Source organism: Mustela nigripes, chromosome 3 (genome assembly GCF_022355385.1).
Source record: "Mustela nigripes isolate SB6536 chromosome 3, MUSNIG.SB6536, whole genome shotgun sequence".
Classification (NCBI taxonomy): domain Eukaryota; kingdom Metazoa; phylum Chordata; class Mammalia; order Carnivora; family Mustelidae; genus Mustela; species Mustela nigripes.
This window is the reverse complement of record NC_081559.1, coordinates 118,962,137-118,986,668: the sequence shown is the minus strand read 5'-3', so window position 1 is coordinate 118,986,668 and position 24,532 is coordinate 118,962,137. Positions and strand designations below refer to the sequence as shown.

The 24,532-nt window shown below is 35.2% G+C and overlaps 1 protein-coding gene across 1 annotated transcript in view; it reads left to right on the top strand.

Annotated features, from left to right (window-relative positions):
- The window catches only part of PXDNL (peroxidasin like), a 479,104-nt gene that overhangs the window by 310,997 nt on the left and 143,575 nt on the right, over positions 1-24,532 (top strand). Inside the window, exons 7-11 of the mRNA XM_059394566.1 lie at positions 2,183-2,352; positions 4,865-4,982; positions 11,408-11,577; positions 15,094-15,360; positions 22,642-22,758. Coding sequence (XP_059250549.1) covers positions 2,183-2,352; positions 4,865-4,982; positions 11,408-11,577; positions 15,094-15,360; positions 22,642-22,758 — 842 coding nt within the window. The remainder of the gene's footprint in view (positions 1-2,182; positions 2,353-4,864; positions 4,983-11,407; positions 11,578-15,093; positions 15,361-22,641; positions 22,759-24,532) is intronic.

Genomic DNA, 24,532 nt, shown 5'->3' with positions numbered 1-24,532 from the left:
ACTAGACATTTTACCATCTCCATAGTTTGGTCTTGTCTCGAATATCATACCGTTGGAATCATACAGCTGGGAGCCTTTGCAGATTAACTTCTTTTATTTAGTCATAGGCATTTAAGATTCTCCCATGTCTTTTCATGGCTTACTAGCTAATTTCTTTTTAGTGCTGAATAATATTCCATTGTCTAGATGAACCAGTTTTTTTTATCCATTCACTACTGAAGGACATTTGTTGGCTTCCAAATTTTGGCAATTATAAATAAAGCTGCTTTAAACATCCATGTGTAGTTTTTTTGAGGGGACATTGTTTACACTTCCTTTGGGTAAATACCAAAGAGAATGATTGCTGGATGGCATGGTTAAAGTACGTTTTGTTTTATAAGAAATTGCCAGATTGTCTTTCAAAGTGGCCATACCATTTTTTAGCCCCAGCAGCAGTGAATGAGAGCTCTGTTGTTCCACACCCTCACCAGCATTTAGTGTCATCAATGTCCTGGATTTGGCCATTCTAACAAATGCATAGTGTTATCTCATTGTTGTTTTAACATTCTTGTTTTTAAGTCATATCTGGAAACTGAAAAATGTCAAGGAATTTTGTAATAGGTCATGGGATGCTTTATTTTAGTAGCAGTAGGAATATATATATATATATATATGTATATATATATATATATATTTTGTTTTACTTGCTTCATTCTCTTTTGTTGAACTTATCACTTGTGGTTAGAGTCACTGTCTTTGTATACTTGCAATTATAATTCTTTAAATGTTTCTTTTCTATATACATTTCTTTTTATTTTTTTTATTTATTTTTTATTTTTTATAAACATATATTTTTATCCCCAGGGGTACAGGTCTGTGAATCACCAGGTTTACACACTTCACAGCACTCACCAAAGCACATACCCTCCCCAATGTCCATAATACCACCCCCTTCTCCCAAACCCCCGGGTATTTACCCTAAAGATACAAACGTAGTGATCCAAAGGGGCACGTGCACCCGAATGTTTATAGCAGCAATGTCCACAATAGCCATACTATGGAAAGAATCGAGATGTCCATCAACAGATGAATGGATCAAGAAGATGTGGTATATATACATTTCTATCTCAGTATCATTCTTGACTTCTCAGGCTCTCAGAAAGTCTTGAAATGCTAAATCTCCTGTTTGTTTTTCTAATCCCTTTCTATTATACTTTTTTGTTAAATTTTAGTAGCAGCTTTTCTTTGTTGTTTTGTTCTAACTTCTTACGTTTTAATGAAACTGCATTAACTGCATTGCTGGAACACCCACAGAGAGATAAATACTCATAAAGAAGCAGAGGGAGACCCTTCTCACAGTGATGTGCCAGTATGCATATTATATGCATGTGCTATATATATTTCAAATGTTTTAAGCTAAATATAAGATAATGTTGTTAGTATGTTATGTTGATGAAGTGTCTCTTTTCATAGATGGTACACTGATCACTTACGGTCATGGTAAGCTGACATACAGATGATTTGAGCAAAGTTTTCCAGGGTCCATGAGATCTTGTTCAGTCTGAGATGGCGAGCACTTGTACCTAGTTATTCCAAATCCTCAAACCCATCACTGTCCAGGCTGTAATTTACACATGAATATCAGAATAAAGGAAAGTAACTGAGGGCTAGTAAATAAACTACATGTACCCCCAATAAACTCTATCTTCCACACTGAAATCTCTCAACTACTGGGAGAATGTCACTTCACAGGTAACACCTGGGAGTCTGAGAAACCTGTGTGAATCACATGTGCCCTGTCGCCCCAGGAGCTGTGTGTTACACCTGATAGGGGTATCCCATCTGAACCATATCATTTCTAACTCATGACAACCACATTCCTTCCAAGAGTACTGAAAAAATTAATGAAGTGATCTCTAAAAAGTGCTTTTGGATCTTTAAGTGAAAGGGATTATGCAAATACAAGTGACATATTACTCTATTTTCAAATAGAAAGATTTAAATTTGAATTTACCTTATGCTTTTCTTTCCCTTTGAAACTGCCCACCGAGCAGTGAATAGTCCAAGTGAGTAATTTGGGTGTTGTGATTCTTGACTGAATACTATCAAAAGACAGTTGTCTTTTATTTAGCACACTTGTTGTGACATCTGATTTAATAGTTAGTAAAATTTCAACAGTTGTAATTCTTCCCTGCATGCCTAGGCGTCTGGATTCCAATGCTCTAGTTTGTGACTGTGATTTAATGTGGCTGGGGGAACTTATGCAAGGCTATGCCCGAAATGGCCAAACTCAGGCTGCTGCTACATGTGAATATCCCAGAAGGCTCCAGGGACGCTCCATCGCTTCGTTAACAGTAGAGGAGTTCAACTGTGGTATGCACTTTTCTCTCTGTGTGTAAAATGGAAATGTCTTTTGTTTGCCCCCTTTCTATAAAGGTTTCTATATGATGTTGTATTTGGAAGAACATAATACCAGAAAATGTTATCAAGGGATTTAGTTAAAAGTATGGTCAAAGGCCTTGAAAAATGAAGTTTTTATCATCCATAAACAGAGCTGAGATGGTCCTGGAGCATCATTTAATCCAACTTTCAAATTTCAAAGGAGAAATATTAAGGGAAATTATTTTTCAACAAGGTCACAGGACACTCTGACCAGCATTAAAGTTTTCCCGTAAACCAGTATTACTTAAGTGTTAATAAATCAATAATTGAGGTTTTTTCAACTTCAGATCAAATGATTTTTAATATTCATAATAGTAAAGCAAACTCTGGATTTGGTAAGCATAGTTCTTATTCTGACCACTTTAATAATTCTATCAGACTTTAATTAAGGATCCAAGTATAGTTTCTTAGAAATTATTTGGTTCTCGGTGTGTTTGGGTGGCTCAGTTGGTTAGGCATCTGCACAGCTCAGGTCATGATTCCAGGGTCCTGAGATTGAGCCTTGTGTCCTGCTCCCTCCTCAGTGGGGAGTCTGCTTCTCCCTCTCTGCCTGCTGTTCCTTCACCTTGTGCTCTCTCTCTCTGTGTCAAATAAATGAACCAACTCTTCAAAAAAAAAAAGAATTTATTCAGTTCTCCCTTCAGGCTTTTAATATAAATAAATATCTACTTGTGTATCTATCTAATCAATTTTATATATAGCTTTAAATATGAATAAATGAATATACATACATAGGCATGCATATGTGTGATAATTGGGCTCCTTGAAAATATACTAGGGCGATAGCTTATAGCAGAAATTGCTTTCTAATGCCCCATTCACTGGAAGCCAGTATAGTTTAATTCTATCCAGACTGAGAAGAAAAGTGATTTGTCTTTATTTATAAATAAATCTCAAATTTGTCCATAACATCCATCTTTACTATCAACTCAGAATTTGTGTCCTAGTCAAGTTTGCTGGGAATTTAGAGCGTCTTAACTGCTGTGCCAGCTTTCATTTTCTTCCCTCTCCAATCTATTATGTTTGGGGAGATCTTTTAAAACACAGATCTGATGATATAATTCTTCTGTGCTCTTTTATAGCTTCCCATACGTTCAAATGAAACGCCACATCCTTAACAAGACCACACTTCCTATATGTTGTGGCCCTTGGCTACTCTGTAACCTTGATTCATTCTGCCTCCGAATCTGTCAGTGATGTTTAGTCATTATGATGTTCTTTCAGTTCCTAGAAGTTCTTAAGCTTTTTTTCAACCAAGACTCTGTATACGTTATTTACTCTGCCTACAATATTCTTCTTGCCTCCCTTCTTTTAAGAGCCCTCTTCTTAAAGATTAGTTACTTGGAAAAGCTTTATTTAATTTTGCTCTCTACTCACCTTTTCCCTATCCCACACACTCTGAGTCAGGTCCCTTTTCATAATCTATCAAATCATCATTTATTTTTCTTAGCACTTATAGCAACATATTATCATACATGTTGTGTTTGTTTTACTTTCAGTTGCTTTAACAAAACTATAAGCTCATGAGTACAGAGAATTTGTTTTGATCATTGTTTCATCACCTACTTAGCACTATGCCTGACACACTGTACTGTTGAATTCTCTTTTAAAATAAATATATGTAAATGAATCATACCATTTTTCTAAAAAGGATAAGGCCGGGATATTGGTTATATGGACTTTTGTTGTAGTGGTTAAGATTAATAGAGATAAATGTAACATTCTCCAGACATGTCAGATCTGGTTATTTATTAATGATTGGAAGTCTCAAATGACCCACTTAAAAAGAAAGAGCTTTATCATTTAGAAAGGTTTAAAAAATTATGTTAAATTTGTTGTAGAAAGGCAAAGTTCCCTTTTTTAAATTGTTCTCTATAATTTAAATTCAATAATATTGTCTGGTTCATTAAATATCAATCACTTATTGAAATTATTTAAATGTTTCCATGTTCATCACTAATTATTATCTGAGAATGGAAACACTAATTTATATTAATAAGTAAGGTTGTTCAACCAGGTTTGAGGTCTAGACATACAAATTCTTATAAATTGTATAAAGTGGGTAGTTAGATGCTAATTGTCTAGAGAAATGCCTGCAAAATTGCAAGCTCAACTGAAGTACTTAGCTTGAAATATTGACCCATAAACTCAAACTCCTTCCATAAATATGGCTGTATTGGACTACTAGAAATAAAAGCATAGGGAAATTTATTTAATTTGCCTCATTGGAAATTCCTTTATGCAGTAAATCTTTCAAACTTCTAAAGTTTTGTGAAATATATGTCTAACATCAAAACTGGTACATTACTGGGTAGATGCAGTATAATTTGTAAAACTTTAATGTAGAAGGAAATTAAAATTATCTGTAGTCATTTGTCAATAATATTTTAGAGTACTGTAATTTTGTGTCTTTAAAAGTATACCAATAATTCTTCTGTTACAGAGAGTCCTCGAATTACTTTTGAGCCCCAAGATGTGGAGGTAACATCAGGGAATACTGTCTACTTTACTTGCCGGGCTGAAGGAAATCCTAAACCGAAGATTATTTGGATACATAACAAGTAAATACTGAGCATAGACATGTGTTAATTCCCAAATTATCAGTGTTTCTTGATATTTCATAAAAATGCCTTTTAACTGTCAGCTTTTGACTGGAAGTATCTGGAAGACTACTTAAAATGCCTTTTAGCTGTCATCTTTTGACTGGAAGAATCTGGAAGACTACTTAAAATTCTATATTTCCAGATATCAATGATTGTGAAATTGAGTAAAGGAATTTTGCATTATTTCTAGAAGGAGATATTGGGATAATAACTAGTATGTTTTAAAATCTGAACATAATTAGACATAACCTCACCTTAATTATTTTAGTTTCAAACTGGTATTTTACATTTGATGTTGCAAATTTGACATAGTAAGTCAGTAGAACATTACATAAGTGAATTGGGAATAAAAAATATTTCAAGACTATTTAAAATACTAGTCACTTACTTTATTCTTATTGCACAATTTGATAAAACATGGTTTCTATGAGTCTAAAACACTGAATATAAAGTTAAATAGTGATAACAAACTTACAAAAAGTTAAAATTTTAGAGTGGCAAAATAATGTGAAATAGATACATAGAATGAATCATATACTTAATACATTCAATGATAGTACTTGGACAATTATATTATCATTAATTGTATTATTGGTAACTAGCATGGTTTGCATGTGTCTTTTCCATGCCTCCACAAAATTTCATTGGTTGTTTTCTATCATGTGTGTAATCAACTCTAAATTTTTATGCTTTTATTTATAAATAAAATATATTTTATGCCTTTTTGTATATAATTTATATTCGTAATTGTAGTAAAAAAAAAAAACCCCAGACATGTTTGTAAAATGTGCTGTTAATTCAAGCAAAAATCTAATAAGTATAGGTTAAAAATAGCTTGGAAAGAAGGCAATTATGAATGCTATTAAATCTGGAATCTGGCCCAGGAGAAAGACATCAGTTGATAGAAAACTTCAATTTATTTCCATCTGGTGATTATTCAAGGGTACTTGAGAAATAGAAATTGCTGCTTGTAATGCCTTCAAACTGCTTGCTCTGCCCTCTTACAGTTTAAATTCAGTCATTATGTGTTCAAGGTTACAACGGTACTGACTAGTATTCAGAAAGGAACAAATAAAAAATCATATTGCCTGATGTATGACATAAGAGTTTGAAATATGATGACTAAAGAAGCTAAGATGCATTTTAAAAGAAACAAAGAAATTGAAAAAAAAGGAATAAGATGAAGGAAAGGTGAACCTTAGATAGAAATTTCTGTTATAATATTAGCCATTTCGTATAGAAAAAAATAGAAATGTAAAGGAAGAATTCATACCAAAAAATGTTTAACATTAACACATCTTGCTGATTATTTCTCATCAAGGATTTTTTAATAAAAAGATAATATATATGCTGAAAGTATGTGAAATGTATAGTACAGCAGATAATTTGAAACAAACATCTGTTTAACATAAAGTAGGCCAAGAAAAGAAAATTCTACCAATTCATTAGAAGCTACCTAGGTGTTTCTTCCTTAACATTCTCCTGCTTTCCTCCCCTGAAGATAACCTCTATCCTGACTTTAGGGTCCATAGAACAGTGGGTTAAGAACTGATTAGACATAAGCAAATGTGGAATTAGAGAATTAGAGGGTATGTCTGTTGGAGTAAATTATCTGTCAGGGTAAGAAACATGGAAACTAATCCAAAGGTCCAGGACATCTCCACTAGGAATTCCAGAAACAGAAGTTAAGAAATAATGAGCTGGAGTCAATGTTTAGAGAAGTAACAATGAGAACTTTTCCAGAAATGAAAAAAAAAAAATCATGAAATTTCAGATTAAGAATTGTACCGATTCCCAACTAGGACTTAAAAAAGAAATCCGTATCTGGTGAATGATGATCAGAACATTGAATGAGATAAAATCTTTCATTCCAAGATAATTTGCAGATTACCCTCAAGTGCACAGCAATTACACTGACAGTTGACTTTAAACACAGAAGGTAATGGCATGTATTTAGCTTGTTAAAGAGAAAGAATCTAGTTTCCTTCAGTTTTAGATTCAGCTAAATTATCTGAGAAGTACAATAAAGACACTTTCAAAGAGTTGAGCGTTACTTAGGGATATTTGCTAAAAGTATTATAAATAAGGAAGATATGCAAGAACCAAAGGTGAAAACAAAGTATTTTTAAACATGTTGATAAATAGGAATAAACTGAGATAGTTAAAGTATTCACCAACTCTAAAGGAAGGGAGAAGTAAAATGTTAGATGACACTAATAAAAATACTGTAAGGAGAGAGGACATAAATAAATAATTTCCCATGTCTCATTTTTGAACTATACAATGATATTGACTGGTTTTGAGACATTAAGAAGGCCTATTAAAAATTATGGCAAAATACTAAGATCAGAAAGAGAATACAACTTTCATACCAAGAGAAGGGAAAGTATGATTAAGGAAAATTGGACCAATGAACAAAAGGAAGGGAGAGATAGAATTGAGGTAAAGGAAAGGGAAAGGACAGAAAATGAACAAAATATCTCATCAGAAATAAGCTTAAATACATTAATAAACATGATGAAAGTACAAATTTAAATAGCCTTTTGAAAGACATCATAGATTGAATTAAAAATTCAGCTGTGTGCTAAATATGTTTATTTAAAACATGATATGGGGAGATGGAAGCTAGATGGGTAACATATAATACCATAGTTGTCTAAACAAAATAAAGGTGCTATGTGCAGATTAATATCAACCAAACTAAATTTGAAAAAAACTATAATTGCATATCATTAAATCATAAGTGATCAGCAACAATTCACCTGGAGATAAGATTCACAAATCTCTCTGTACTTAACAAAATAGCTGCTTAAAAATAAAACAAAATTAAGAGGATTACCAGGATTAATTGGCAGAAAGTCAGTTATAGGGAGAAATGACAGTACTCTTCTCTTAGAAAGAATAAGAACAAAAATTAACAAGAACAACATAGGAAGGCTGGTTTTGTATGTAACACATATATCCACACATAAAAATCTAAGTTATGCTATGGTTTCAAGTAACTATGGAATGTTTATCAAAATTGATCACATATAAAGAAATAAAAATCTCAACTCATAGTAAAGAACCAATTTCATAAAGACCCCTTTCTTTAAACATAATTTAATGAAATTAGAAATCAACCATTTGTTGATGTTTGGAGATCCTTTAGTCTTCTCAGGAGGAGAGTAAAGTAATTACACTACCTAGAAATAACTATCAAAATAAATTTTTAATGAGTGATTTAATTCAAAGAGGAGGGAAAGCATTCCTACTGAAGAAAGAATGAGTAAAGGCACAGGATGGAAATCAATTATGATAGAATTCTGGAAAGAGGGTAGATCATATTTGTTGGAATAAAGGTTTTACTTATGAGTGTAAGAGGAAAAGATTGCAAACAACTGGACGGCTAATGACTTTAGCTTTTAATTTATAATCTTTAAGTACCAGTAGATGGTGATCAAGGTAGTCACACCACCAAAGAAGTTTCTTTACCAGCCATGCTTTTCTTAATGTTGAGGTTCTAGACTGTGGGAATTTTGGCCGTTTAAAAAAAAAAATTGAAACTGTGGCAAATATTAGTACAATATTTACAGTTGATTATAAACAAGACTTATAATTATCTTCTACTTATAGTTTTTCACTACATGCCTTCTTATGTGGTAGATATTTTAAATTTATGGGCATGGAAGTTAGTTTATTTATTTTTATATTTCTAGTGCCTAGATGTAGGGTCTAATTCTTAGAAAGCACTTAATAAATGTTTGCTGCAGTGAATTGTGTCTAATAAATCAAATATGTTTGTTGGCAAATTTTCAAGGGGGAAAAAAGCTAAGTAAATTCTAGTTAAGCAAATCTTTGTGTTTTTTACATATGATTACTACATATTTTGTATCAAATTGACAATGTGATACGTATATTGAATCATAAAGACTTGCTTTGAATTTTTGAAGAAACATCATGACTCCTGCACAAACAACTTTTAACAGCATAGTGAAGAAGATCCGAAGAAAGGGGAGAATAACCGGAAAAAGAATGGTGCATTTTCCATTCATGGGTGTGATTGGCTGCTGTTGGTTTTAAATCATTTTAAATAATGAAAACTGGTGAATTCTATTGCATTGTCTAGCCAGAAGATAGATATCATGTACACATTTAGCAACTTTTGATATTTTAGGAGTCACTTTTAGGACAATTTTTTTTCTGCATTTGCTTTATTTCTCAGTGTGTAATGTCTGTATACAACTATTTTTCTCCTCCTCTTCCTGTTTCCCTCCTTTTTCTTTTGTCTGAATTCTCCATCCATATGGAGGCTGAGACAAGTGCCTTGTTGTTACTAGTCTGTCTTTTTATAAGACTCTACCTTGAAGGAAGGCGCTGTGCCTGTCTTATTATTCCACGGGATTGGGAAGAGTTAAATTATAGTTTATTATAAAAGGATATAATTGAGGAACAGCCAGATGGAAGAGATACATAGGGCAAGGTACGTGGGAAGAGGTACAGAGTTTCTGTGCTCTCTGAGTGTGACACTGCCTAAATCTCCACGTGTTTACCAGCTCAGAGGCTCCTAGAACAAACTTAAAGGAAATTAAATCATCTTTGGAAAAGGCGCAATTCCATTATTGCTGGCGTGCTACTTTGCAAGTAGACCTAATTGGGTTCAAGGTTAGGTGATTTTAGAATTGTGTTTAAAATAATTAGTTTAATACTTAATAAGAGTTTTGAATTTGTGCACTTTAAAAAAATATGTTTTCTGATGTTCACTGCATGTTACTGGCACTGAGTAGTTGTGGCAGTCTGTACGTACAGGAATATTCAGCATCTAGCTTCCTATACTCTGCATTGCTGGCCTTTCAAAGGCAATGCTGTATTTCCTAAAACTAATCTCTTCAAAAATAGTTACTTGAAGTTCTCATTGACTAACCGGTAGTTCTTAAAATTAGGCTTTTCAGTGGGTGAAAAAGAAAAGATTTCATCTATCTGTCCTGCCTTCTTTTCTGCTCCATTCTGAAAGAATGGATGTGAAATATGGCCATTATGTTCCTCTTTATCCTTTGTGATGTAAATTGCTGAATAAGTATGGTTTCTCCATCTCTTTAATTTAACCTGCTTTACTTTTTACATACATGAAAATAAGAGGAGTTATTATTCGTCAGTGTTGGCACATTTTTAAATTAATAGACAAATGTTTACTTGGAAGCCATTGGATTTTAGAACAAATTAAAAAAGAAAGAAATGAAATCATCTCAATGGACTTTTCCCTCTCTTAAGAGTGTTATTGATGGGAGACAATATATTAAGTGTTTAACAAATGCCTATTGAGTGATGAATGTGTGTTAGGGGGAAATTTATTATGTTTAATATTGTTATAGTACTAAGAATACTCATGTGAACGTCTATATTCCTCCTCACACATGATTATTCAATATTTCTAAAGGGGGAAAAATACCCTGGTGAGACAAAAAAAAATTCTGTTGAAACTTCTGACATATGTTTATGTGTCAGTAGCTTTGCATTTACTTCTAAAGATAACCCAAAAAGCTCATTACTGTTGCCTGAGCTTTTCTTTCACAGTAGTGAAGACTACTGTGCTCAATGGGTACTCTACTTCTATTGATAAAAAGTATTTTTCTAGTATCTCCAGAATGGTCCAGTTCAGTTATGAGGGCCTAACCTCCAACAACTGGGTAAATGGATGTACTTATTTAATGCCATGTCGTGTAATCATCCTCAGCTTTGAGCTATGTTGCCTTGAATATGAATATTTTACTACTCTTCAACAAAATATAAGTGCATATTAAATGACTTGCAGAAAAGAGGTACAAAGCTTACATATCACCATCTGATGATTCTACTTTTTTTTAAAAAATATTTTATTTATTTATTTGACAGATCACAAGTAGGCAGAGAGACAGGCAGAAAGAGAGAGAGGGGCAAGCAGACTCCTTGCTGAGCAGAGAGCCCAATGCAGGGCTTGATCCCAGGACCCTGAGATCATGACCTGAGCTGAAGGCAGAGGCTTAACCCACTGAGCCACCCAGGTGCCCCAATTCCACTTTTTTAAAAATAGGAATTCAGAGGTATAACAATGTGTTGAGGTATCTTTCATATTAGAGAGATGGCTTCAGTGTTTAAATTCATGCTGCCTTGGAAAGTAGGACATTTAAACCTCCTTCCTTTCTATCATGTCTTGACTTGAAACCTGTGTTTAGTATACAATCTCAGAAATAGGAAGGGACAATTAGGATTTAAATTAAAATGATCTGAATTATTAAGACAATTTAAAAAGTCAACATGTTGATATACATGAAACATATTTATAAGGTCTTATATTTTCATTTTTGGTTAGGTGTTTTCAATATGATTGGAGTTAAATAATATGTATATAAAATGTGTATTTCTAGCCACTCATTGGATTTGGAAGATGATTCTCGATTTAACTTGTTTGATGATGGGACACTCATGATCCGAAACACTCGTGAGTCAGACCAAGGTGAATATCAGTGTATGGCCAGAAACTCAGCTGGAGAGGTCAAGACACAGAATGCCATGCTCAGATACTCCAGTCCTCCAGGTACAACTTTTTTCCCCCATAACTGAACTTAATGTAAATGCAACAGTTCTCCATCAGTTATTTGTACTAGAAAATGGCTTTATCTTGCTTCTTTAAGGAATGGAATGCTTTAAAGTGAAACAGTTGTCATTGTCCATCAGTTTCTAATCTTTTATAGAAACTTGATTTTTTTTCCTCTTGAACTTTATTTAATTTCCTGCCTTAGTTCTGTCATTTTCTAGTCACACTAGATGCTGTCTCAAGGCTGCCATTGTTCTTTTGATTATCCATCCAGCTTCTCCAGAAGATGACCCAGCATCCTCAAAGAAAATCAGTGGTAGCTAGGCAAGACCATCATCCTTTCTAACAAATCATTGAATTATTCATTCATAATTAATTCACTTAGCAGATACTTATTGAATGCCCACTGAGCTAGATGTTGAAGACTGTATAGTTAACAACCTATGCTCCTTTAACTTTCCAGGAGCTTTACTTTGCCATTAGTGGCTTATATAAACCAGACACAAGAGCTGTGAAAATTTTAAAATTTTATGATGGGTAAGGAAAGGGGATAGAAGCAGAAAGGATAGATGTGTGCTGGTAAATATTTGTTTGTTTATTTATATATATTTTTAAATATTTATTTATTTATTATAGGAAAAGAGAGCATACCTGTGCACAGGGTTGAGGTGGCAGAGGAAGGGGGAGAGTGAGAAAGAATCTCAGGTCGACTCTCCACTGAGCATAGAGCCCAACGTGGGGACTTGATCTCATGACCCTGAAATCATGACCTGACACGAAATCAAGGGTTGGACACTTAACCATCTGAGCCAACCCAGATGCCCCACTGGTAAATGTTTAGAAACTGGCTCTGGGGGTGAGGGCAAAGCCCCAACTTGCAGTTTTGCCAAAGATTAACTTGACATCACTGAATTTGGAGTTGGGAAGAGATGTGTAGGAGCACACCATTGAATAGTATTTCTACCATGCAGACACAATAGATGTAAATAATTTCCAGACTCTAGATCATATTAAAATGCAAAATAACTTGAAGTGGTAAATGTCAGAATTTATCATTGGTGAGATTTACTAGATTAATTAGACTTATTTAGTTATACGCTTATGTAATTTAATGTATAATAATGGCAATGCTTAACAGTCAGCTTGAAAAATTCCAAAAATTTGATAACTGACTTTCCAAAGCCAGCTACAACACCTCTAACAGTAGGAGCACTTGGATCAGACTTGGAGTTCTGTGTTCATTCAAAGAAGGATTTTCCAGGGCCAGTGACATCTAAGCTGAAAGCAAGAAGTAGAAAACAGCCAGATAAATAGGATCAAAATCTTGTCTTAGTAGAAAAGGCAATAAAGGTAGACAAAGCAGCACACATTCAAGATGTAGGAAGTTCTGGATATCTGGAGGATACAGGTGAAGGGTTGGGAGTTATGTGAGATTTGGGGAACTGTAAGGCAGTGTCAAATCATTCATGACTGTACTCTAAGTGTTTCCAAATTAGGTTTTTCTGTTATAAATATCTCCCAGGCAGCAGTTTGGAGGACACGGAGAAGGACAGAGTAGGGTGAGCAGGTCACAGGCTGTGGTGACAATGAAGAGGAGAATAGTGACACAGGCAGTGACAGAGGGCGTAGAGAAAGCAGCCCTGAATGAAGAGTTATGCTGGCAAAAATAATGCATTTGAGTCTGAGATTGATTAAATCTGAAAATTCCTTACAGAGTTTGTCCATAATTTGTGACTGGAAAACCCACTAGCTCTTTCCAAAGTGTCATTCACTTTGTCTTCCATGTCAAGCCTGACACTGCACACTGGAGTTTTCCTACTTTGACTTCTGGACACCATTTCCTCCTGATCCTTTCCAAAGGTTCTCTCCTTTTCTCCAAAGGTCTTTAGGCTTCCTCAACTGTGTTATTCCTCATGCCCTCCCCACCTGCTCTTCGTCCAGTTTGCCTGCCCTAACCACATTGCTTCCTCTTCCGTAGAGATTGACATGAGTTTTAAAGCAATTCCTGAATATACAACTTGAATAATTATTGTATGTTTCAAAGATTTTATTGCTGGTATCTTTCCTGAGATTTCATCTCATTACTACCTTATTGCTCACTTTCACATGTAAGTTTTGACATCCCTCAAGCACATTTGCCTGCATTTCATCTTATGTTTGCCATCACTGTTGATATCGTTAGTATCTTCCCAAACTTCAGATTCAGCCTCCACTGCTTCTTGTCTTCATCAAATCTCTATAAATTTGGTTGTAAGATGCATCAGATTGTCTTCCTTTTCATTTCCAATGCCATTGATTCACTTCAAAAATTTTCATACCTCAATTATTATAATAAATAGTTCTTTCCATTTTTCTATAGTACTTTACGCCTTCCTGTAATATATTGATTTCCAAGGTATGTCGTAGCTTTTCAGAGTATGTGTTTGTCTTCTGTCCTTGTAGCTACAGCATAATCTTACAAGGAAAGGAGTGTCTTGTGCGTCTTTGTATCTTTCCAACATCCAGCATATTATCTAGCTTAAGACATTCAATATTGTTTAAAATAAATCTTGATTGTTGAATTAGATTAAATAAACTTATCTCTACTCTTAATGGTATATTCATCTCAGAAATTAAGGAGCCCCCAGAATTAGACCCAATAATTGAGACTGTTAAACACCCTCATAAGTCTTTAATTTCTGCTTGAGGTTTCCAGAAAAGATGAAACTCTTAGGAATCAATAAGTGGAACACCCCCTATGGAAGTCTAAAATTTGGATTTACAAGGATCCCTAGTGGGTCAATTTGTATTAGAAATACAAATGTGACAGAAAACTTGATGAGAAATGGCGTAAACACAGTGTGTGTGTGTGCATGCGTGTGCACACGCGAGTGCGCAAAAGCGGTTTATTCATATGCCACAAGCAGCACAGGAGTGTGGACAGAGCTGCCATATTGGCCCAGTGCTCCAGTGATATCTTTCTATTCTTCAGTCCTTTGCATAGAGACCTTTTCTCCCCTTCATAATTGTCACATTGTGGTCCCAAGTTGGCTCTTGTAACCTAAACACATGCCTGGATGCCAGCTTGCAAACAAGAGGAAAAGCAATGACTAGTTAGATTGCTCTTTTATCTGGGAAGGAAACTCTTCCAGGAATGCATGCCTACGTCTCATTGGCAGAACTGTGTCACATGGATGGATACCCTTGACTGCGAGAGAGTCTGAGAAGGGGATATTTTTCAGTGGGAACACTTGAACAGTTAGTCCCTAGAATAAAAAATCGGTGGGCACTAGCAGTGTCTATGATCCATAATGGCATCAAGAGAATCAGTCCTCAAAAAAACTGCACATTGATATTAAATCTAGATTTAAGACCCAGATGTTTTATATTTAACTATTTGAGAATTTAATGTATGTATATAATATTTAGTAAAAACGCATTTTGAAACTGATGAAAATTTAAAAATCACAATGTAGAATAAATAAACCTTCTTAATTTCAAAGTGGTTATTTTGTTTTGTTTTTCTCTTTCTTTTAGCCAAGCCTAGTTTTATAATTCAGCCTCAGGACACAGAGGTTTTAATTGGCACCAGCACAACTTTGGAATGTATGGCCACAGGCCACCCACACCCCCATGTCACTTGGACTAGGGGCAGCGGAGAGGCCCTGGATCGATCCAGGCACCTGACTACTTCTGGAGGACTATACTTACAGAATGTCACCCTGCAGGATCACGGTCAATTTACCTGTCACGCCGACAATAATCAAGGCTCTGTTCAAGCTACAGCAAACATAATTGTACAAGGTATGGGAGCAGGGGGTCATGATTGAAATGTTCACAATGCCACATTCAGAAAATCATTTTTCAACTTAAAACAGTAATGTCATATAAATCAGTGAAAAGATTTTTGTATTTACCATTTATTTTTGACATAATAGAATTTTCAAAACTAATCTACTTCATATTAAAACTTTTTTTTCCACTTCAGTCTTTATCCAAACGCTATAATCAACCATTTAGCAACAAAAGAGATGAAGTCATTTGGCAGCAAACTGTCAAAAGATATTTGTGCTTCAGGATACATCACAGATATGAAAGTGAAAATGCTATGCCCTATGTTCATATTCCCTTACCAAGCTGTCTACTAACATAGTTTAGGACTATGCTGATGGCTCTTACAGGCCCAGGCTGTTTAACAAAGCAGGAATAAAACTATTCTGAACACCGGAAGTAATTTATATGCTTGGGCCTGTAATCTTATTGTAAAGAACTCATGTTTCTCTGCTACGCTTTTGTTCTGAACTGGGCTGCCCCTCCCTTCCTGTTGTGGTTGTGTGTGTGGGTTTAGGTGTGTGTGCACTAAAGACTTCTTGCACCAAACTTATTGGAGCGATGCCAAAAGACCTGCTGTACCCTAAACCTTTTGTCATCAGCTGACAAGAGTACAATAATTTACAATGATACATTTTTAAGGGCTTCCTAGAGCCACGAACATTATAATTTACTTAGGAAGCTATTTTATTTTATTTTATTATTTTATATTTATTATTATTATTGTTTTGTTGTTGTTATGTTAGTCACCATACATAATATTAGTCACTATTGGTTTTTGATGTAGTGTTCCATGATTCATTGTTGGCACATAACATCCTGTGCTCCATGCAATCTGCCCTCCTTAAAACCCATCACCAGGTTCACCCATTCCCCTACCTCCCTCCTTTCTAAAACCCTCAGTTTGTTTCCCAGAGTCCATAGTCTCTCATGATTTGTCTCCTACTCTGATTTCCCCCCTTCATTTTTTCCTTTCTTCTAATGTCCTCCATGCCATTCTTTATGTTCCACAAACAAGTGAAAACATATGATGATTGACTTTCTCTGCTTGACTTATTTCACTTAGTGTAATCTCCTCTGCTTCCATCCATGTTAATGCAAATGTTGGGTAGTCAGCCTTTCTGATGGCTGAGTAATATTCCATTGTGTATATGGACCATATCTTCTTTATCCATTTGTCTGTTGAGGGGCATCTCAGCTCTTTCCACAGTTTGGCTATTTTGGACATTTCTGCTACGAACATTGTGGTGCATATGGCCTTTCTTTTCACTATATCTGTATCTTTGGGTAAATACCCAGTAGTGCAATTGCTGGCTCACAGGGTAGTTCTATTTTTGTTTGAGGAAGTGTTTTCCAAAGTGGCTACACAACCTGCATTCCCACCAACAGTGTAAGAGGGTTCCCCTTTCTCCACATCCTCTCCAACATTTGTGGTTTCTTCCTTGTCAAGTTTTTGGCATGTGGTTTTGATTTGAATTTTCCTAATGGTTAATGATGATGAACATTTTTATGTCTGTTAGCCATTTGTATGTCTTCTTTGGAAAAGTGTCATGTTTATGTCTTCTGCTCATGTTTTCACTTGATTTTTTTGAGGGGAGTGTTGAGTTTGAGGTGTACTTTATAGATCTTGGATATCAGCCCTTTGTCTGTAGTGTCATTTGTGAATATCTTCTCCCATTCCTTGGGTTGCCTCTTTGTGGACTGTTTCCTTTGCTATGCAGAAGCTTTTTATCTTGATGGAATCCCAAATTTCATTTTCACTTTTATTTCATTTGCCTTTGGAGACTTGTATAGCAAGAAGTTGCTGTGGCCCATGTGAAAGAGGTTACTGTCTATCTTCTCCTGTAGGATTTTGATAGATTTCTGTCTCAGATTGAGGTCTTTCATCCCTTTTGAGTTTATCTTTGTGTATGGTGTTAAGAGAACGGTCAGGTTTCATTTCTCTATACATAGCTGTTCAATTTTTCCAGCACCATTTATTGAAGAGACTGTCTCTTTTACACTGGATATTTTTTCCTGCTTTGACGAAGATTATTTGACCAGAGCATTGAGGGTCCATATCTGGGCTCTCTACTCTGTTCCACTGATCTTTGTGTCTGTTTTTGTGCCAGTACCATATTGTCTTGGTGATCACAGCTTTGTGATATAGCTTGAAATCAGGCAACATGATGCCCCCAGCTTTGTTTTTTTTTTTTTTTTTTTCAACTTTTCCTCGTTGATTTGGGGTCTTTTCTGGTTCCATACAAATTTTAGGATTATTTGTTCCAGAGCTTTGAAAAGTACCATTGGTATTTTGATTGGGATAGTGTTGGAAGTATAGATTGCTCTGGGCAGCATAGACATTTTGACAATGTTTATTTTTCCAATCCATGAGCATGGAATGTACTTCCATCTTTTTGTGTTTTCTTCAATTTCTCTCATGAGTGTTTTATGGTTTCTAGAGTATAGATCCTTTACCTCTTTGGCTAGGTATACCAAGGTATCTTAAGTTTTTTAGGCGCTATTATAAATGCAATCCATTCTCTAATTTCTCTTTTTAGAGTTTCATTGTTAATGTACAAGAAAACAACTGATTTCTGTGCATTGATTTTTGTATTCTGCCACACTACTGTATTGTTGTATGAATTCTAGTAATTTGGGGATGGAGTCTTTTGGATTTTTCACATAAAGTATCATTCATCCATGAAGAGAGAGAGTTTGACTTCTTTGTCATTTTGGATACTTTTAATTTCTTTTTGTTGTCTGATATTTGTTGCTAGGACTTCTAATGCTATGTTGAATGATAGTGGCGAGAAGGGGCATCCTTGTCATGTTCCTGATCTTAAGGGAAAGGCTCTCAGCTTTTCCCATTGAGGATGATATTCACTATATTTTTTTCATAGATGTCTTTTATGAAATTGAGGAATGTTCCCTCTATCCCTATACTCTGAAGAGTTTTAATCAGGAAAGGATGCTGTATTTTATCAAATCCGTTTTCTGCATCAATTGAGAGGACCACGTGGTTTCTTGTTCCTCTTATTTATGTGTTCTATCACATAGAATGATTTGCAAATGTTGAACCACCTTTGTATCCCAGAGATAAATCCCACCTTTTCACAGTGGATAGTCCTTTAATGTACTGTTGAATTCTATCAGCTAGGATCTTGTTGAGAAATTTGGCATTATATTCATCAGGGATATTGGTCTGTAATTCTCCTTTTTGATGGGGTGTTTGCCTGGTTTTTAGGATCAAGGTAATGCTGGCCTCATAGAGAGTCTGGAAGTTTTCCTTCTGTTTCTATTTTTTGAAATAGCTTCAGGAGAATAGGTATTATTTCTTTGGATGTTTAGTAGAATTCCCCCAGGGAATCCATCAGGCCACAGACTCATTTTTTTGCGAGGTTTTTAATCACTGCTTCAATCTCATTACTGGTTATTGGCAGGAGAGCCCATTGTCTCTGGGTCTTTTCTTTGTTCGGAGTTCCTCCTCTTAGTCATTCTGTTGAGTTGTGGTTGAGAGGGTATATAGCCAAAAAAATACCAACCACTATTCAGGCAAGGTGCACCCTCTCAACTGATGATCCTCTGCCCCAGTAGATATCCAGAACTGTATAATCTTACATCTCAGGCTGATTTTATGGGTGTTCAGAGAAGCTTAGTAGATTTCTAACTAAATTTAGGGGACCAGTTAAAAAGGAGTCCCCCATTCCTCTGCCAACATGGTGGAATTACCAAAAGTTATATTATTTTATGTATTTTCTAAAATTTTTGTTTTCTTAGGATTTTCATTTATTTATTTGAGAGAGAGAGAGAGAGAAGGAATAAGCTGGGGAGAGGGACAAAGAAAGAATGGGAGAAGCAGCTCCCTGCTTAGTAAGAAGCCCAATGCAGGACTCCATCTCAAGACCCTGGGATCATGACCTGAGCTGAAGGCAGATGCTTAAACAACTGAGCCACCCAGGGGCTCCACGGCAGCAGTTTTGAAACATGCAGTTGGGGAGACTTTGGGGCTGAGTGTTGGCTTCTGGAGAGCAGAAGAATTGGCCCACTGGAAGTCACAATACTTCATCCATCCTGGATTTTCATTATTCAGTAAATGTTTTTCAAATTGCTTCTGCTTAACATCAACTCTTTAAGTAGCAATAGATCAATAATTCATTGTTTCTATTCATACGTCTGAGGAAAAAAATTGTGTTTCCCCTAGAAATGTTAATACCATGAAAAACATTTTCTATATGCTAAAAAGGTATAGAAATGATTTTTTTCTTGATGTCTTCGATAACTCCTGGGGGAAATTACTTTTAAAAAACCAAAGTATTGTTTTTAGACTTTCCATGTGTTAGGATTGAAAAATGCTTACAAAGAAATAGCATTTGGGGTCTTTTTTGCTTGCATTTTTTATATTAATATTTGGTGTTTAGAAGCAGAATGCCTAATTTCACTCTGGCAGGCTCCTTTATTTCATACCATTCTAATCTTTTGTGTCTCAGCTTCTTGTGTTTAGCTTTTACTTCTTCTATTTTTTCATCTGTATCAGTTCAAGTCTAACCAAACTCTGATATATATGGTGCTGTTCATTTCTCATACCACAATACACTAACGATTTCTTTTTACCAAGCAGTTTGCACTGAAATTGCCATCTGCTTATCTTTTGTCCCTTGCAACTGTATAGTTGGGTTACTTGTAGGTCTATGTGTTGAGATTTTTAATTGGTCTTGAAATGGTCCATTAATCATTTGATACATTTATAAAAGAGGCTCCTTTCATTTGCCTAATGCATAGACTAAATAGTTTAAGATGTACCTTTTCTGTGTTTTCTTAACAGATGTTCCATCAATTTTCTTTAGCTCCTTTAATGTCCATTTAAGCCAAGAACACAACTGTCCACAAATTAATTTCCTTTCCTAGACCAGCTGAACAAATGATAAAATGAAAAAGAAACAGCTTCAATGAAAGGTGTGAATCACAGTATGGGGCATTTAGATGAAAGGGCCTATAGTTACCAACAATGTAAATAAAAATCCTTTTTTGTATGAGGCATCACAGTCATGAGTTTTGTAAAAGCCATCAGAAGGGTGGATTTTAATAAAATGGCAAAATGCTTCATCTAAGCATGTGGTGTGTTAGTATTAGAGGTAGGCTTGATGGCCACCATTGTTAAGTGAAAGGCCCAGAAATGTCAACTCATTATTTCTCTTGAATTCCTCCAGCCTACACTACCTGCCTTTGTGATATTTAGAATTCCTCCAGCCTACACTACCTGCCTTTGTGATATTTAGATCTTCTGGGTTTTCTTCCCATTGCATTAAAATTTCTTCACTGATCTAGCAAATTGACCATTTTACTGCTAGGAACAAATGTAAAATGTCTTTCATAGTTTTTGGTAGGATGTAGTCTTGGATTAAAAATATCACTTTTTATGAGAACAAGTAAAATATAACAATACCGCATATGAAATATAACAATGCGAGATGTGGCTAGGTGCGTTTTAGTTACTATTAAAAAGTTCAAGTCAAATTGCCCAAAACTTGTGCCATCACTAAATGACTTGCTGTAACTACTACCTACTTTTGCTTTATAGCTCTTCTACTGTGTCATGAATCCATTTTTTTAATGTAGAAATATTTTTGCTCACGTCAAGTTGTTCCTAGCAATTTAAAAAGTTCATGTAATGTTCTGGAAAGAACATTGAGTGGCCCAAATTCTCATTGTGTTTCTAAGAATTATTCATTTCAACCACCTTCAGCCCTAATTTCTTCATCTATGGAACATGGAGCCTGAGCCTACTGATCTGTGGGCTATTTTCACCTTGACTTTTCTAAAAGTCTATAATAAATATCTTGCAGGTATTCTTGAGGACTTTCATGAATTTTATGACCTCATAATTTAACTTTTACCATTTTTTAGCCTAGTACCTTTTTTAGAATTGAGGACTTTAAAAAGTCTTTATTATGTAAACACAATATGAAAGCTAAAGCAAATACAGTTTGCCAAATACTATTTATTTTATCATGATTCTTGTAAATCCAGACAGTGAGGAAGAGGAATGAGGAAAGTACAAAGATCTAACAGCGTAGAGAAGAGGTCAGATCATCTCAGAAAGTTGTTTGGAAAATGTCAACACATTGCTATTGTTGTGTTGGTGGCTCCAGGAATGCAGGAGGAACAATAGAAATGACTGCCAGGGCCGCCATCTTCCAGCCCCCTCCCCACTTCCTCAACCCTTGACTTTCCTGCCAAAAGGATGTATGCCCAGGTCACGTCTCCATAGGTAAACCGATACTTATGAAGGAAACAGAAGTATCAGGACCCACCCCCCCCTTACCCTCCATTCACCAAATACCCTACCATATATGGATGTGAGCCCATGCCCTGCCCTGGCCCAATAAAAGACCCCCACCGACTTCCTCCCAGTGGGTCTTCCCTGACTGCTTTCCAGAGTCGTGGAACTTCACCTGAGGGTGTCCACCTCCTCCCAGCACAGACTTTCCTGACTCCCCTTCTCCTGAGCCCTAAAACTTCACCCAAAAGTGCCTTTAATAAATCTTGCCTTGTGCCTACCTTGCCTGGTGTCATGTTTATCTCACCTATAAAACCTTACAGCTATCATTGGAGATCATCATGCCCTTAAATGGTCATACAGATTTCTTTTTCATATTAATAAAAGAGTCATGAATAGACTGCATAACTGTATATGCATCTATCAGCTATTTACTATTTAAACAAATTAATTGTAAAAGATCTGAAGGTTTGGAAGTCTTGAAATTTTGACTTAAATGTGAATTTTTAACTTTTAAATGTGAATTTTAAAAATGTGAAATTTTAAAATTTAAAATTTTTAAAATGTGAATTTTAAAAATGTACAATAGCACATATTATAGGAAACATTTTTTTTTTCCTGAAACTAATGAGAGCCATTAGTCCTCCAAAGCTTGGAGGAAACAATTTTGTTAATGGTTCAAATACAATTTTTAGTTTTATATATGTCTATTGCAGTTAGTAGATAACATATGAAGCAGGGTCCATAAGATTTAGAAATTGTTCCTTCTTACTAACTACTGCTTTTCTGCTTTTCAAACCAGAAATGTATATTTTTGGTTTCTTTGCAAGCAGACACAAACATACACAAGCAACTGTACATTCTTAATAGTTTTTATGTAAATAATTGGAAATAAATTATAATTAAGGAACATATTTAAACATATTTTCTTTTTTCCTTTACTATTAATTTACAGAATAATTTTTAATTTTGATATAAATTTTCATTCTCTTTAGCTCCTCCACAATTCAGAGTAATCCCCAAGGATCAAGTGGTGCTAGAAGGACACACTGTCAAATTTCTCTGTGAAGCTGAAGGCAACCCACCTCCAATAATTGCCTGGACCAAAGCAGGTATTAGCATATGGGCAAGTAATTGCAGAAAGAGATAAATACCTCCTTGTTATGGGAGGATAAAAAACAACTTAAACTAATTATCATAGTTATATAATAGACATGAAAACATCACACAAAATGTAATCTTTGAATTAGATATGACACCATAATTTCAGTTATATGTTAAGTTTCAACATTTGAATATGTGGCCTTCCTTGGATAATCTCTCTGGGACTCAGTTTCCTGATTTTTTTTTTTTAATTTATTCATTCTCCCATGTACCTCCTCTCTGGCAACCACTAGTTTGTTCAGTTTCTTGATTTTTAAAATAAAATTATTGGACAGTTAGTGGTTTTAAGCATTTTTTAAAGTGGCAGAATTCTCTTTTAGTACAAAGTGAAATTGTAAGTGCAGTGAAACCAACCTTAAGAAAAGTCTAGCATGTTAAATGGATAAAAGAGAGCTACTGTCCTTTTTTTTTTTCAAAGAATGCTTTTTGGTGGCAGGAGGTGGTGCTTGGATAGCTCACTATGTTAAACATCTGCTTTAACCTCAGGTCAAGATCCCAGGCCTGGGATCAATGCCCACCTCAGGCTCCCTTCCAGTGGGGAGTCTGTTTCTTTCTCTGCCCTTCCACCCACTCGTGTGCTCTCTCTCTCTCAAATAAATAAATAAAATCTTAAAAAAAAAAAGCTTTATAAAAGATTTATTTATTTACTTGAAAGAGAAAGCATGTGAGAGAGTGTGAGTTGGGGCAGAGATAGAGGGAGAGAATCTTCAAGCAGATTCCCTAGTGAGCATGGAGCCCTGTGTGGGTTGGATCTCACCAACTCATGAGATCATGACCTGACCCAAAACCAAGAGTTGCTGGCTTAACCAACTGAGCCATCCAGGTGTCTAGAGAGCTGCTTTCTTTTAAGTGTTGGGAAGGGGTGTGCAGTGTTGATTCAAGGGGCCAGGAACTTCTAGTGATCCTTGTGGTGTTAGAGAGTAAGGTCTATACTCTGAGATGAATGCTCCACTAAGACTTCTCTGGTCTTGGAATTGTTAACCTTTTTGTTAGTTCAGGTAACTAGGTTAAATTCTAAACACATCAACATTTGTAAACTTCTTTTGGCTAAAATTTTTGCTCTCATCTTTATAAAAGTAGAGTGGGTAGGAGGTGAACTTTGAAGCTGGAAAACCAAGATTCACATTTTCCTCCTTCATTTACTAGTTGCATGACCTTGGGCAAGTAAGTTAACTGTGGTTTTACCAGAGTTGCTTTATCTATATGCTGGGATTGATACTGCCTACAACACTGGGTAATTGTGGGGATTATTTTGAGTGTATATATACTCATAAACATTTAAAAGTGTATTTGGCTCCTTTGTGTATAAAGTCAATAAAAGTTAACTGTTTACAAAGGTAAATAGTTTTTTAAAAATTATTATTCTTAGTTATCCATTTTTTATATATTATTTATTTATTAACAATAAAGGTTAGCTATTTACATTTGACACATATTGTCACTGAAATAGTTGAGAATGACAATCCATTAACTTGTTAATTGCCACAAGGAGTGTAAACTCAGTGTAAACTCAGAGGTGATAAAGTGCAATGTTGGCTGGGTGGTTGTGACTGTGAGTGAGGATTAACAACCTGAGTGTCACAAAAACCACCATTCCCAAGATTCTGTCTCAGCACCTTAAATGTTGTAATTCCATAATGTTTTTTTTTTTTTTAAAGATTTATTTATTTATTTGACAGAGAGCGATCACAAGTAGGCAGAGAGGCAGGCAGAGAGAGAGAG